The following is a 16,963-nucleotide window of genomic DNA, read 5'->3' as shown; positions in this document are numbered from 1 at the left end:
ATTAAATTAGATTTCTGGTCAAAGTAGGCCACCTTACAAACAGGCACAGCAAATCTGTCTCTTAAAAAACACATTCTAGATCTCAATAGAGGAAAAATATAATAATTTACCATTGTGTTCACAAATACCTCAGAAAATCTGTACTCAAACCTGATCAGATCACCAGAGACCATCAGCCAATATGAACCTGATCCTGAAGAGTCTGCTGACATTCAAGTGTTAGAGAAACATCAAACGCTCATAAAAGGAGAAACAAACCTGGAGGAATGAAATCTTCATCATCCTCCCCATTATTTTCCTCCTCCTCTTCCTCATCAGTGTGTTGTTGTTGTTTCTCTGCAGTGGTTTCTTCTCCTCTGCTCTCGATCAGGTTCCTGCAGTCCACCAGTTTGACGGAGCACATCTTCAGCGGCGTCTGCAGCATCTGCTGTTCTCCAGCGTTACAGTCAGAGGTTTGATCAGTGGATTCATGATCCTGAGCGTCAGTATAACAGAGTAAAGTGAGGCTGAGCTCTGAGTCCTGTGTGTCTCTGGATCTCTGATCTCTGACGCTCCAGACTGAATCCTGAGCTTCTGTCCCATCAGTCTCACGGCACCAAACCTGCTCCACATCCTGACAAACACAATCAACTTATCAATACAGAATCATATATCAGTTGATTCTGACAGTCATGAATCTATTTTGAACATTAAGTAATAGTTCACCTAAAAATGGAAATTCTGTCATTAATTACTCCCCCCTTTATGTCATTTCAAACCTGTAAGTAGGGCTGGGCGATATGGAGCAAAAATATATCTCGATATATTTTGCTATATCTCGATATACAAAATATATCTCGATATCTTTACAGGAAAAATAACCCCCCAAAAACTACTGTAAAAACAAATATTCCAAATATTACATGTTTAAGGGCCCTATGAAACGTTTAATTTTTTTCTTCACCATATGTCTTATACCTAATTCTGTTTTAGCATGTGTAATTATTTAAATTTAATTTACATTTTTCTGGTTCTCAAATGAAGGCATAAAACATTCATTTAATTTATCTTTTAATTATTTAAAAATTAAGCAAACTTTTTTTATTTGGTAAACAAAGGGGATTTACTATTAAATAAAATATGGAAGAAAATGTTGTGTATAATCAATAAAAAATTTGTTCTTTTCATTTTAATAGAAATAGTAGTGGCTATGTACATTTGCTGAACAATAGTAATAGATTTCTGGCAAATACTTTATTTTTGACGGGTTTACCATTACAGTTCTGTGTATGTGATACTACAGTCTATGATGTGATATGTGAGGCTAGTTTTACTCAAAATCAAACGGTCAAAAGCTCATGAAGTGACTCTAGAGCAGATGTTCCTCATGTGTTCATGTCTTTATTTAGTTAGATGAAAGACGCTTAAATCACCGGAGCTCACGCCACGTTCAGTGTGTGTGTGTGTAATAGACGAAGACGCGCTTCTGCGCCATTAAATTAACACAGACACGTAGAACATGCAGGATTCATATTTAAATAGACTTCCGGCTTAACATTTGCAGATATTATTCCATATCGCGATTTGATTTAAGTGCAGTGACCTACTTTTGATTAATTCATTCAAAATTTTGACAAATTCCGTGACATTCCATGTTAAACTGTAGCTAAATTCCGTTATGACAACTGGATTCCGCGATTCCGTCTGCTTTTTCTGCATCGCCGAAATCATAGGGCCCTACAGTAGACATCTGCCTGCTGTTCGCCCGACACCTTAAAACCCAAGTATCTCCATATAATGGAGCCAGTTGTCCTTTTTTTTGACTTTTTATTTTAGACTAGTTCTGTACATGCGAGGTGAGGGAAAAGTAAGGAGGCAGGGGGCGAGCACAGCACAGAGAAGTCAAACAAGCAAAGTGGCGGAATAAGAATTAAATATAAACAATATATCGATATATACGATATGTCAAAATCCATATCGTGATAAATAAATATCGAGATATCGCCCACCCCAACCTGTAAGCCCTCTGATCATCTTTAGAACAGACACAAGAGCTGATGATTCAGAACAACTGAACATCCTCAACAATCTCCCCATGATGCTTCTACTCATAACTCTGTGGTTTGCAAATTTCAGAAATTATCATATCTTTCCTTGACCCGGTTTGAAGTCGTCAACTGAAAAATGTTCACTGCACAACCTCATTTGCTTGATGTTTCAAAGCAGTAAATCAACATCCCGCTCAACAACCATAGCTTCAGTCGCTCTGAATCGCTCTGATCAGCATTGGTGATGTACTTTTACGAACTCTCACTGGTTTCTCACATATCAGGTATCCAGGAAATGCACACTTTAGCACCATTTGAAAGACTACACCAAGATGTAAAGCACAATTAATTAGGGATGTCCTGATCTGATCCACGACATCAGTATCGTGCAGATAACGGCCCAGAACGCTAGATCGGAGAGAAGAAAAAAATATGATCCGATACCTATTTAAACACAAACCATGGGAAAATCTCGCTTAAACAATTGCCTAAATGCTTGAATATGAGCATTTCCCTTGCTGTGACATCAAGTTACTCGCGCAGCCTTTCACATGATAAGAGTAGTAGCCAATTATACTTGCATGAGTATGAGATTTAGCTAACTTACAGAATAGCCATGTAAGTGGTGTGAAAGTATTTTATCCTTAGAGGAAAAAAGGCCAACGGTCAAATGCTAAATTTGCGATGCAAATATTTGAGAGGATTTATATTTATATGAACACAAAATGTTTGTTTTATATGTATATTAACGTTTACTTAAACATTTAAACAGAATTATAAAAAAAAATCATTTCACGATGAAGACCGTAGACAGGCTAAGCACACATTATGCACTCATGTTTGTGGCTGGACAACTTTGCCCGGGAACAGACAACAGTAGTCAGGTGGCCAAAATAAGGAAAATAAAAAAGCACAAGATGAGGCCCGTGCATCACTCTTAGGTACTTTTATAATTCTGTAAAACTTTTTTGGATTTTGATAACATTAAGTTAATAACGTGTTTTTTGTAATAAACAGTTATTCATTAAATGCAGGTGGTGATAAGAGTCACATGATGAACCAAAGCCCATCACAAGCAGCTTTTAAATAATAAAATGCATAGAAGCTGAACAGATTGTGATTCCCACAAACACTTAAGGTTTTTTTAAAGGTTTGATAGAACTGTCCTGGAAGACATGCCAAGAGAGCATTGTCTCATTGTCATGGACTACATATTCTCTTCTCACACACCACTCTGTCTGGCTGTATTAATCGTTGTTTGTGTATGCTGTGGTTCTGGTACTCGTGTCTTTGCATCCCTGCTTGTCACCGTGATTTGTTCTGTTTTTTTGCTGTGTTGGCCTTTTTGTTCTCTTTTATTAAAGTTATAATTTCCCTGCATTTGGACCCAGACCCTGTTTCTTCCTCTGCACGTCCTACCACGCCGTGACAGAATACAGCCAGCCACATGGGTCCATCAGGGAAGTTCCTCGATGTCCGCCAGGGAGACCGGAGCATCAAGGATTACGCCAGGGACTTCGTGGTGGCGGCTCGTTTATCGGCTGCGGAAAAGACCTGCCTTATGGTCTATTTCTGGGGAGGCCTAGACGAGCCCTTCAAGTCCCTTATGCCATTCTGGCACCCGAGGAAAGGCTGGAGGATTACATCAACCTGGCTCTGCAGTTGAGCGGCTCAGCCGTCAAGGTGGAGTTAGCTGCAGAGCCTGCTCAAGGTTCTCCCGAGGCGACAGTCCAGGAGTCACCAGAAGCCTCGTCAGCTGCACCCAGTGCCTCACACCTTTTCCCGGAGCTTCACGGGCTGATATGCTAAATGCAGGAATCACCGCTTATGTCGGTGCGAGCAGCGTGGTCAGCTCGCAAGACTCACAAAGTGGTGGAACCTGCTGATGTTCCCTCTTAGGCAGCGGGGCTCACTGCTAGCTTTGCAGAAGCCGCAGATATGGTTCACAATTCCCCCGAGGTGGCGGTGACTGTTCAAAAAGCTCCAGAGGCGGTTGTGTCCGCTCAGGATTCCCACGAGGCGGCGATGTCCACTCACGATTCCCCCGAGGCGGCGGTGTCCGCTCAGGATTCCCACGAGGCGGCGGTGTGCGCTTAAAGGAGCTCCAGAGGCGGTTGTGTCCGCCCCCCATCATGTACACCTTCTACAGAGGCACCATCAAGAGCATCCTGTCAGGCTGCATCACTGTGTGGTATGGCGCCTGCAATACATCCATCCACTCTGCAAAGCATAGCGGGAAGATCATTGGTGTCTCTCTCCCCTCCCTCCAGCACATTTACGGAACCCATCTCAATCGCAAAGCCCTCTGCATCGCAGGTGATCCCACCCACCCGTCACACAGCTTCTTCAGCCTGCTGCCATCAGGGAGGAGACTGCAGAGTCTCCAGGCCAGGACCAGCAGACTGTAGGACATCTTCATCCACCAGGCTGTCAGGAAGCTGAACTCCGTCCCAAACTTGCCCCCTCTCCCCTTTTCTGCCACAGACACCACTGAACTAGATTTTTAGGCTCTACTGTTAATGTTAATGTCTGTATGCACTGGGGGTCTGGGAGTAACGCAATTTCGATTCTCTGTATGTATGTACATGTGGAAGAATTGACAATAAAGCAGACTTTACTTGACTTAACATGATCAGTAGAGCAGTGTTGTGTAAATAAGGTCCAGTTGGTTGCATGATTTGTGATTAGTCATGGTTAAAACTTCTCTTGAGATCAAAAGAGGCAAGCAGAGTGTGGAAGTCAGCAGACAGAGGTTTATCTCGGTGGATGTTGAAGTCTCCAAGCATAACTAGAGGAGTACTATCCTCAGGAAAGGTTGAGAGCAGCACATCTAATTCTTCCACTAAGTTACGTAGTGGCCCTGAGGGTCCATAAAAAAAACTACACAATGGATTTAGGGTAGGGTCATAGTGGTTGAATTTGGTTCAAAGGAGCTGTTAATATTAACAAAAGTTAAAGGAAAACATTTCCAATCATTAGAGATAAGCATACCAATACCTCCACCTGTTCCAGTCAGATGGGGATTGTGTGAAAATTAGAAATTATTGTTCTGCAGGAGTAGCAGTTTCCACTGGTTTGATCTACGTCTTTGTCAGGGCAAATAATCAAAAAGTTTAAAAGGTATCGGGAAGAGTTTGTGTAGGGAGGGCTTATATTGTCCCAATAAGGAGGCATCAATTTAAAAATTATAATTTACACTAAATACGTTATTTTTGGATTATGTTTTATAATGCACTACAATACCAAGGAGCAGATAATTGCCACTATTTGCAATAATAGCAGAAAATCCACATGAGACTTGGTTGTGATACGACCTCACGCTCTGCAGCAACTTTTTTAAAACTTAAATTCAACAAATAACCAATATTAATACATCTAAAATGCAAAATCATACAATCTACTCAACTTTTTTTCTGCAGCGCTGCAGTATTAAATTTATGTTCTTTTGATTCAGCTATGAGGTCATGCTGTGACATATCGATCAGTGTTGGTCACTCAGAAACACATGATGTGAATTTGCAGGTCAGAGTTCACCAAACTTGAACTTTGCTACGCAGCAAAATACCTTTGCATGGGCTTGTGTTTATGGTCTGATGCATTCACATGCCTATGAATGGAAGTCATTGGAAAGAAAATTATAGTGAGACAGAGGGCTTAAATATAACCTCTGCCTTCTTTTTGTTTTCTTTGTGCACAAAAATATTCTCGTAGCTTCATTAAGTTAAGAGTTAAACCACTGATGGCACATGGACTGTTTTAACTATGTTCTTGCAATATTTCTGAAACTGGGAACATTTCAGATGCTTTGCTGTCTGTGGAGGGTCAAAAAGCTCCCAGATTTCATCAACAATATCTTAATTTGTGTTCTATAGATGAACAAAGGTCTTACAGGTTTGGAATTACACAAAGGTGAGTGATTCATGAAATAACATTCATTTCTGCATGAATTATCCCTTTAATAGAAGCTATAACATTTTTACTGGACAAACTAACAGTGACTGAGCTGAAAGATGAAATGAAGATCTGTTCAAACCTCTCTGTTCAGTTTGTCTCCTCTTTCTCTCAGATTTGCCTCCAGTGAAGCCACCTCTTTCTTCAGCTGACAGATTTCTGTGATGAAATCCTCAATATCCAGCATGGACAGATCAGTTCCTACTGATTTACAGCAGACCACATCCACCTGCGCTTTCATGATCAACATCTGAACACAAACACATCATGATTATAATATATATACAATATTTATATATTATTTATTTTAAATATACATTATTTATAATGAAGTGAACAAACAAAAAATAAAAGCATAACTACACAGAACTGAATGAAGAAAATTCACTTCTCGATATTCGGAAATGTCAAATATAAAAAGTATTTGATGAGACTCACATGTTTAGGCTAATTGTTGAATAGGAATATATTCTTCATAGGAATATCTCAAATCTATCACTTCAATTAAGCTGCATTTAATAAACTTAACACTATAACTTAAATACGACAGTTAATCAATTTTAGGCATCCTTCCAACATTTCCAGCATACTACAAAAGTTATATGTTTATATGCTGGACAATTTTATTTTAGGCTATGCACAAATTTACCATTGTAAGTTTTGCTGTAATTATAGTAAGTAAAACAATGTTAAATCTGCGTTTAGCCTAATGTGGTTTTATTACAAATACCCAAGTTAAACTATGGTTACTTTAGTAAAACCTATGGGTTATTTTAAACCAGATCTGGATAACAAACGCTTCATTCAAGCTCATTAGCGTGCTAAAGGTAACAAAACATAAAGAGTTAAAACACGTACCGAGTCTGTAAGCCTCCAACCGTCTTTTCTTCTTCAGTGGTTTTACCGGTGGATTTACTGGAATAAGATGGTCACAGCGCCTCCTACAGTTCGAGAAGTGCTAATCTCTCTGAGTCAGAACGACTGCGTGTTAGTAGATATTCTGTCTGCACCTGCTTTTCTCATTTAAATAAAAACCGCATATTTACTTTCAGTGTACACCGTCATGCTTGCAAAGTCCAAAATGCACAATTACGTTTTTGGAAGATTGTTACTTTCACATAGACTGCTAAGTAAATGACATTGTCAAGGTCCAGAAAAGTATGAAAGACATCGTCAGAACAGTCCATCTGCCATCAGTGGTTACTGTCTGTGTATAGCTCAGTCTTTCGCAGAGGTTTTCAACTCCAGTCCTTGCACCAACAAACTTTTCCTCCCAGATGATTCGTTTCTACCAAGTAAATCTCTTAACTTACACAGCAGCATAAATACTCTTGAAGAACAGTGATGAAATGGATAGTTTAACCATGGCTCTCTCTTGATTAAAAGAAACCGGTCCAGCAATGAAAAAGCAGAGTGTATTTGCCAGAATCTCCTTCATGCATTTCAACACATAAAACATGCATTATGAAACCTAGGTGATCATATTATTGTAGTATTTTATTTTTAGTATTTTTAATAGTTCTGTCGTGTTTAACATCAAATCATTGCTTTACTCTGTCAAACATGACATTATATACAGAACTTGGATCAGTTCACAGCATTAAAAAAGTTCACTCAGTAAGAACTCAATGAACACTTTCAGGACGAGCCAAACAAGATTTCTTTCCCAGATTGACTGATGAAAGTCATTCTGATGATTCTGGAGCAGTTTGTTCTTTAGCGTGTTTGTTCTGGTGGGCCTGAAAACTACCTAAATAAGCGAATCTCTCGCCGCAGATGGAGCAGGAGTAAGGTTTCTCTCCTGTATGAACTCGCTGATGGACCTTAAGGACGTCTAATCGAGCAAACGTCTTTTCACACTGTGAGCATTTAAACGGTCTTTCTCCAGTATGAGTCCTTTTGTGGTTTCGAAATGTGCCATGTTTACCGAAACTCTTCCCACAGATGCTGCAGTGATATGGTTTTTCTCCGGTGTGGACTCGCTTATGAAATATAAAATGAGACGGATTTGAAAAGCTCTTCCCGCAGTAGGAGCACAGATATGGTTTCTCTCCAGTGTGTGTCCTCTCGTGAATGTTCAAACTATTAATATGACGGAATTGTTTGTCGCAGTGTTTGCACTGAAGCAGTTTCTCATCAGAATGGATTTTCTGGTGTGACTTTAGAGAGCCTGAGTCTGTGAAGGTTTTCCCCACATTCACTGCACTGATACGGTCTCTCATTGGTGTGAACACGGACATGTCTCTTAAGATGTGGTCCGTGATTGAATCTTCTCTCGCAGTGTGGACAGTTGTAAGGTCTTTCTCCTGTGTGGATTCGCTTATGAATATCAAGATTTCCTTTGGTGCTGAAATACTTGTCACATTCGCTGCAGTGGAAAGACTTTTCACCGTGACTGTTCAAGTGAACTTTTAGACTAGAACGAATGAAAAAAACCTTGCCGCACTGTTCACAGTGAAACTCCTTCTTCCCGTTGTGCTCTTTTGAATGAAGTCTCTTCTCTTCTGCGGTAGGAAAGCTGATGTTGCATCTCCTACATCTAAAGCTTTTCTGTTCTGTGTGTTTTCTCTCGTGTCTCTTTAAATGGCCCTCTGAACTCAGTGTTTTTCCACAGGTGCTGCAGGAGAAAATCTTGACCGTCAGCTGCTCTTTTGATGTTAAGTCTGTCTCTTCATCAGAAGATGTACAGACTTTATCATCTGAAATGAACAAAATGGTTATCAATTCTGGGTTTTAAAATATATATTTGTTTGTCACTCAAGAAACATACAGAAATTCAGAACATCAGTCTAACATCTAGGAGTAAACAATTTACATTTACATTTAATCATTTAGCAGACGCTTTTATCCAAAGCGACTTACAAATGAGAACAATAGAAGCAGTCAGGTCAACAAGAGAACAACAACAACAGTATACAAGTGCCATGACAAGTCTAGTATAGAACGCATAGCCAGGTATGTTTTTTTTTTTTTTTTTTTTTTTTTATTAAATTAAAAAGACGAAAAGTACTGGTGTTAGTAGGTTAAGTGCAGGCGAAAAAGATGAGTCTTTAGATGTTTCTTGAAAATGAGTAAAGACTCAGCTGTACGAATTGAGATTGGGAGGTCACTCCACCAGCTGGGCACAGTCCAGGAAAAGGTCAGTGAGAGTGATTTTGAACTTCTTTGGGATGGCACCACAAGGTGTTGTTCACTTGCAGAGCGCAAACTTCTGGAGGGCACATAGGATTTAACCAGTGAGTTTAGGTAAGTTGGTGCCGTGCCAGTGGTCGTCTTGTAGGCAAGCATCAGTACCTTGAATTTGATGCGAGCGGCCACTGGTAGCCAGTGTAACCTGATGAGGAGAGGAGTAACATGAGCTTTTTTGGCTCATTGAAGACAACCCTCGCTGCTGCATTCTGGATCATTTGCAGAGGCTTGACAGTACATGCAGGAAGGCCCGCCAGGAGAGCATTACAATAGTCCAGTCTGGAGAGAACAAGAGCTTGGACAAGAAGTTGGGTTGCTTGCTCTGACAGGAAGGGTCTAATCTTCCTAATGTTGTATAAGGCAAACCTGCAGGACCGGGTCGTTGTAGCAAATTGGCCAGTGTTTATATATATATATATATATATATATAAACACTCACAGACTTTTTAAAAATAGAATTAGAATAGTGAGTGCTAAAGTTAGAGGGTCAAATAAAAATTGAAGAGATGGGTTTTAAGCCGATTCTTGAAGCTGGCTAAGGACTCAGCTGCTCGGATTGAGTTGGGGAGGTCATTCCACCAGGAGAGAACATTTAATTTAAAAGTCCGTAAAAGAGACTTTGTGCTTCTTTGGGATGGCACAATCAAGCAATGTTCACTTGCAGAACGCAAGCTCCTAGAGGGCACATAAGTCTGAAGTAATGAATTTAGGTAAATGGGTGCAGAGCCAGTGGTAGTTTTGAAGGCAAACATCAATGCCTTGAATGTTATGCGAGCAGCCATTGGTAGCCAGTGCAAATTGATAAACAGAGGTGTGACGTGTATTTTTTTCGCCTCATTAAATGTAATCTTGCTGCCACGTTCTGGATTAATTGTAAAGGTTTGATAAAACTAGCTGGAAGACCTGCCAAGAGAGCATTGGAATAGTCCAGCCTGGACAGAACAAGAGCCTCAACAAGGAGTTGTGCAGCATGATCCGAAAGAAAGGGCTTGATCTTCTTGGTGTTGAATAAAGCAAATCTGCAGGATCGGACAGTTTTAGCAATGTGGTCTGAGAAAGTCAGCTGATCATCAATCATAACTCCAAGGTTTCTGGCTGTTTTTGAAAGAGTTATGGTTGATGTGCCTAACTTGATGTTGAAATTGTGATGAAACGTTGAGTTTGCTGGAATCACAAGCAGTTCTGTCTTGGCAAGGTTGAGTTGAAGGTGATGGACCATCATCCATGAATAAATGTCTGTTAGACAAGCTGAGATGCGAATAGCTACCGTCGGATCATCAGGATGGAATGAGAGGTAGAGTTGAGTGTCATCAGCATAGCAGTGATATGAAAAGCCATGTTTCTGAATGACAGAACCTAATGATGCCATGTAGACAGAGAAGAGAAGTGGTCCAAGAACTGAGCCCTGAGGCACCCCAGTAGTTAGTTGTTGTGACTTGGACACCTCACCTCTCCAAGATACTTTGAAGGAGCTATCTGATAGGTAAGACTCAAACCACTGAAGTGTGGCTCCTGAGATGCCCTTTGCCAGTAGGGTTGATAGGAGGATCTGGTGGTTAACAGTGTCAAAAGCAGCGGACAGATCAAGCAGGATAAGTACTGAAGATTTGTATTCCGTTCATGCCAGTCTTAGGACTTCAACAACTGAGAGCAAGGCAGTCTCAGTTGAATCTCCACTTCTGAAGCCAGATTGGTTGCTGTCAATGAGGTTGTTCCAAAGAGAAATGCAGAGACTTGGTTGAACACAGCTCGTTCAAGTGTTTTTGCAATGAAAGGAAGAAGGGAAACTGGTCTGTAGTTCTCTAAAAGAGATGGGTTGAGGGTGGGATTGTTAAGTAGTGGAGTTATACGAGCCTGTCTAAATGATGAGGGAAAATGAGAAATTATTGGAGAGTGCTGCAGGTGTAGCAGTGTCCTCTGGTTTGATCCAGGTCTCTGTTAGGGCCATGAGATTAAGCTTTGAACGACTAATAATAGAAATAATGAAATCGGCTTTGTTTACAACAGACTGGCAATTCCAGAGACCAATAGAAAAAGCAAGTAGAGTATTAGCAGACATAGGCAAAGTGTGCAGGTTGTTAAGATTGCGCTGTCTACATTGTGTGATGTGTGGTTCGCTAGTGGTAGTGATAGTAGGGATCTGGAAACACATAGTAAGAATTTGTTATAAACAAAAAACAACTGAAACTGCAATGAAACAAGGAGAAGGAAAAAGAGAAAACCAAAACGATACTTATATTCCCTGCCGGTGCCTCTGTCTGGTGGAGTCACACGGTAGAGTCGATGGTCTTTACACTCTTCGGTCTTCACACGAGGAGGGCTAAACTGGAAGGCTGCCGCGACTGCTGCCGCAGTATACTAACCATTTTTTTATACCCGACAAAACGGAAATTGAATTCAGCTGAACGCACTTTACTGGTTATCACAACAAAGGTCTAAGCAAGCGCATGACACAGCAAATCTGGCTCACTTAAAAACACATTTCAGAGATCAATATAGAAAGAATATATTGAAAAAAAATACTGTCAAAAAAAATAAAATACTGTCATCTCAGAAAAGGAAGAAACAAACCAGGAGGAATTAAATCTTCATCATCCTCCCCATTATTCTCCTCCTCCTCCTCTTCCTCATCAGTGTGATGTTGTTGCAAATATACGTTCTGAAAATATTTCTGTGTATTTTGGTGCAGCGTGACCTATCCCAAACATCTCCCTAAACCTGCTCTCAAACCTCATTATGCCATGAGTACAATCCAAAAACCATGTGGAGCTGCCACCTTAAGCTTGAAGAAACTCCAAATCAGCAGGTAAAACCATTTGTTGATACACCAGTTAGAATAACAAATTAAAGGAAGAAACACACCTGGAGGAATGAAATCTTCATCATCATCATCTTCCTCCCCATTATTCTCAGCACAATCATCATCATCCTCCCCATTATTCTCCTCCTCTTCCTCGTCAGTGTGTTGTTGTTGTTTCTCTGCAGTGGTTTCTTCTCCTCTGCTCTCGATCAGGTTCCTGCAGTCCACCAGTTTGACGGAGCACATCTTCAGCGGCGTCTGCAGCATCTGCTGTTCTCCAGCGTTACAGTCAGAGGTTTGATCAGTGGATTCATGATCCTGAGCGTCAGTATAACAGAGTAAAGTGAGGCTGAGCTCTGAGTCCTGTGTGTCTCTGGATCTCTGATCTCTGACGCTCCAGACTGAATCCTGAGCTTCTGTCCCATCAGTCTCACGCACCCAAACCTGCTCCACATCCTGACAAACACAATCAGTAATATATCTAGTGAGAGTATGATTAACAATAAGACATTGATTCACACAACTATCAGTCCATATTAGCAGCTACAGATGAAATGAAGATCTGTTCAAACCTCTCTGTTCAGTTTGTCTCCTCTTTCTCTCAGCTTTGCCTCCAGTGAAGCCACCGCTTTCTTCAGCTGACAGATTTCTGTGATGAAATCCTCAATATCCAGCATGGACAGATCAGTTCCTACTGATTTACAGCAGACCACATCCACCTGCGCTTTCATGATCAACATCTGAACACAAACACTTGGTGATAAAATACACATTTACGATGGACTGATCAAATCCAAAATCAAAGTTGTAAACTAAGCACATTTTAAGATTGTGCCCATTTCCAAGCATTCAAGCCTCCAGAACTGAAAAATAAACATTGTTCTAATCTATCGCTATTTTCTTATTATGATTAGGAATGATTTGGCGAAAAAAAGAGTAAATAACAAAGTTAGACAGAAACGCAAAAATATAAAGTATTAATTAAATACACACCAGAGCGCTCCAACCTTCTTTCTTCGGTGGTTTCACCGGTGAACAAAATATCGTCAGAGCGCCTCCTACCGTACCAACGAAGGAGTGAGACAATAACAAGCGCTCAAGGTCTGGGTAAGTTAGTTGAAACTCATGTCTTTGTCTTATCTCATTCAAAAATGCCCTTTAATTCTAGTGACGAATTCTCACTAATTTATTCAAAACTACATTTAGGTATGATCTTATTTCTTACTCAGATGTGTGTGTAGAGGTTGTGGCTCCAGCACACACGGAGGCGCTATGAGGCTCTTCGGCGAGAGGAAACAAACCATAGAACGAACGAGAGAAGAAGAGATAACCGTTTGAACCCTCAACCGGTGCGTGTTTTTAGCATTTTACACCATTTACCACAGTTGTATTTATTTGTTTGTTCTATTTATATCATTGATCTCTTTCAGGGATTGTCGGTTTTGTCCATTTATTGGTTTGATTATGAAAATTAAGCCATACCCCCCTTTTTATCGTTATTTTGTGCCGAACGCTAAATGGCTTCATTAAAAGCACCCTCAGACTGTTAAAGCTTTTAATGAAGATTGCTCATCATACAATATTCTTGCTTAACGCGCAAAAATTAAACGAAACACTTGCTTAACGCGCAAAAATTAAACGAAACAAACGCCTAAACACATTTCTCCAAAGTCAAATTTATGTATAGATCAGCCCTGCTATCGTTGATGAACGTAAACAATCATTTTGAGGCTAAATCAGTGTAATTTCATTATAAATGCATCTTGTAATGATCATGACGTGTTTGTGTTCAGATGTTGATCATGAAAGCGCAGGTGGATGTGGTCTGCTGTAAATCAGTAGGAACTGATCTGTCCATGCTGGATATTGAGGATTTCATCACAGAAATCTGTCAGCTGAAGAAAGAGGTGGCTTCACTGGAGGCAAAGCTGAGAGAAAGAGGAGACAAACTGAACAGAGAGGTTTGAACAGATCTTCATTACATCTTTAGCTGCTAATATGGACTGATTGTTGTGTGAATCAATGTCTTATTGTTAATCATACTCTCACTAGATATATTACTGATTGTGTTTGTCAGGATGTGGAGCAGGTTTGGGTGCGTGAGACTGATGGGACAGAAGCTCAGGATTCAGTCTGGAGCGTCAGAGATCAGAGATCCAGAGACACACAGGACTCAGAGCTCAGCCTCACTTTACTCTGTTATACTGACGCTCAGGATCATGAATCCACTGATCAAACCTCTGACTGTAACGCTGGAGAACAGCAGATGCTGCAGACGCCGCTGAAGATGTGCTCCGTCAAACTGGTGGACTGCAGAAACCTGATCGAGAGCAGAGGAGAAGAAACCACCGCAGAGAAACAACAACAACACACTGATGAGGAAGAGGAGGAGGAGGAGGAGAATAATGGGGAGGATGATGAAGATTGTGCTGAGAATAATGGGGAGGAAGATGATGATTGTGCTGAGAATAATGGGGAGGAAGATGATGATGATGAAGATTTCATTCCTCCAGGTGTGTTTCTTCCTTTAATCTGTTATTCTAACTGGTGTATCAACAAATGGTTTTACCTGCTGATTTGAAGTTTCTTCAAGCTTAAGTTGGCAGCTCCACAAATGTTTTTTGGCTTGTACTCATGGCATAATGAGGTTTGAGAGCAGGTTTAGGGAGATGTTTGGGATAGGTCACGCTGCACCAATATACAGAGAAATATTTCAGAACTTATATTTGCTTTTATGTTTTTTTTGTGTTTGAAACTTGGGGACATGCAACTCAAAGTTAATAGAATTATTACTATGTTCCTCCCAGATGAAAACACCAGCTCATTTTCTGATCAAGAAACGGCCTCAACATCCAAAAAACAACTGAAGTCCAAGAGTTTCTCCTGCAGCATCTGTGGGAAAACATTCACCAATAAGGGAAATTTAGTGAAGCATGAGAGAAGACACACAGAACCGAAAGACTACAAGTGTAAGAGATGCAATATCAGCTTTCCTACCTTAAAAGAAAGAATAAATCATTCAAAGGACCACTGCGTGAAGAAGGAGTTTCGCTGTGAACTGTGTGGGAAGGTTTCTTCCTCGTCTGGTAATCTGAAAATTCACATGAAGACGCACACTGGCGAAAAGCCTTTTCACTGCAGCGAATGCAACAAGAATCTCAGCACCAAACAATCTCTTATCAATCATAAGCGAATCCACACGGGGGAGAAACCATACAAGTGTCCTCAGTGTGAGAAAAGATTCAGAGATTGCTCCCATTTCAAGTCTCATATGCGTTCGCACGCCAGCGAGAGACCGTACCAGTGCAGCGAATGTGGGAAAACCTTTAAGCATCCCATTTGTCTAATATCACACCAAAAATTACACTCTGAGAAAATGCACCAATGCAAACACTGTGACAAACGATTCCGTCAAATTTCTCAGCTGAAATGCCATGAGAGGATGCACTCTGGCGAGAGACCATACCTGTGCGCCGACTGCGGGAAGAGCTTCTCCGATCCAACTCATTTCAAAGTCCATCAGAGAATCCACACGGGAGAGAAACCATACCAATGTAGTGTTTGTGGGAAGAGATTCCGTCAAAACACTAACCTACTGAAGCACAAGAGGACTCATACTGGAGAAAGACCGTTCAAGTGTTCCCAATGTGACAAGATGTTTGCTCGATCAGACGTCCTTAGGGTCCATCAGCGAGTTCATACAGGAGAGAAACCTTACTCCTGCTCCATCTGCGGCGAGAGATTCGCTTATTTAGGTAGTTTTCAGAGCCATCAGAACAAACACGCTAAAGAACAAACTGCTCCAGAATCATCAGAGTGACTTTAATCAGTCAAACTGGAAACAGGACTCGTTCAGCTCATCCTGAAATTGTATATTGAGTTTTTTTAAAGGGATAGTTCCCCCCAAAACTGTAAATTCTGTCATTAATCACTCACCTTCGTGTCGTTCCAATCCTGTTAGACCTTTGTATATCTTTTGAACACAGATTAAGATATTTCTGATGCATGCAGAGAGCTCCCTGATCCTCCATAGATCGCAAGAATCCTTACATGATCAAGTGGCATGAAGAGCTTTAAAATATTAAGTATCACATACATAACTTATCCGTTATGCAATACTCTCCAAAATGTCTCTTTAGGGTGTCGCAGAGGAGACAAATTGTCAAATAAAGTCGTTATTTTTGTTTTCTTTGTGCAGAAACAATATTGTTGTAGCTTTATAAAGTTACGGTTGAACCATTGATGTCACATGGATTATTTTAAGGATCTCCTTGCTATGTTTCTAAACCTTGATCGTGTAAGGACACTTGCTGTCTATGGAGGATCAGAGAGCTCTCGGCATGCATCAAAAATATCTTAATCTGTGTTCCGAAGATAAACGACGGATTTATGGGATTGGAACGACAAGAAGGCGAGTAATTCATGACAGAGTTTACATGTTTTGGGTGAACTAACCCTTAAATGCCAGTAGGAGGCAGAGTCCCATTGAGCTTTCATGTGATTTGGGATTAGAGATGGACTGAATGTTGAAGGCTGTGACTGTAGTCATGTTTGATTATTGACTATTCAAAAGTAGTTGGGTATTTTCATTTTTTTAATCAACTTAATTTTGAGATATTATCTTTTATATGCACTGAGAAAGAAATAATGGGGGGTCATTGATAAATGTAATAAATTGCATGTAATAATGTGTTGACATCCTGAACATGTACTGTATTGTTTTGGATATGGCACACTCAAGCCCTGGAAACAAGGTAATAATGTCTTATTATTATACGACCAGAATTAAGCAAATATGGGTCTGTAAAATGTGTATGTTAATTAGAATCACATAATTAAGCTTTATACACACGCAAAACATGTATGTATGGGGAAGGTTGGATTTATTGTTAAACAGGGATGTTGCATTGAATGTTTTGCATTGCTAATTCCATTTACAATGGATTAGATGGAACATAATAAAATGAATATCTGTTTTTATGTAATAGTCTTGCTG

At 40.3% G+C, this 16,963-nt stretch overlaps 1 protein-coding gene and 1 pseudogene across 2 annotated transcripts; one reads left to right on the top strand and one right to left on the bottom strand.

The window, feature by feature from the left end:
* Positions 1–594: 594 nt before the first annotated feature.
* LOC113078776 (zinc finger protein 501-like) lies at positions 595–13,042 on the bottom strand (annotated as a pseudogene).
* Positions 13,043–13,223: 181 nt separating this feature from the next.
* On the top strand, positions 13,224–16,947 carry LOC113078775 (zinc finger protein 2 homolog). 2 transcript variants are annotated; one of them, XM_026251073.1, is made up of 5 exons: positions 13,224–13,316; positions 13,761–13,928; positions 14,045–14,417; positions 14,451–14,480; positions 14,775–16,947. In XM_026251073.1, exons 2-5 carry the CDS (start codon positions 13,761–13,763, stop codon positions 15,785–15,787), a joined length of 1,584 nt encoding a protein of 527 aa, XP_026106858.1. In that variant the 5' UTR covers positions 13,224–13,316; the 3' UTR covers positions 15,788–16,947. The 2 variants fall into 2 exon arrangements, with proteins under 2 accessions (XP_026106858.1, XP_026106857.1); XM_026251072.1 differs by having other exon boundaries at positions 14,045–14,480.
* Positions 16,948–16,963: the final 16 nt, after the last annotated feature.

The sequence above is a fragment of the Carassius auratus genome, unplaced genomic scaffold (assembly GCF_003368295.1).
Source record: "Carassius auratus strain Wakin unplaced genomic scaffold, ASM336829v1 scaf_tig00026529, whole genome shotgun sequence".
NCBI lineage: Eukaryota > Metazoa > Chordata > Actinopteri > Cypriniformes > Cyprinidae > Carassius > Carassius auratus.
This window is presented reverse-complemented; position numbering and strand designations above follow the sequence as displayed.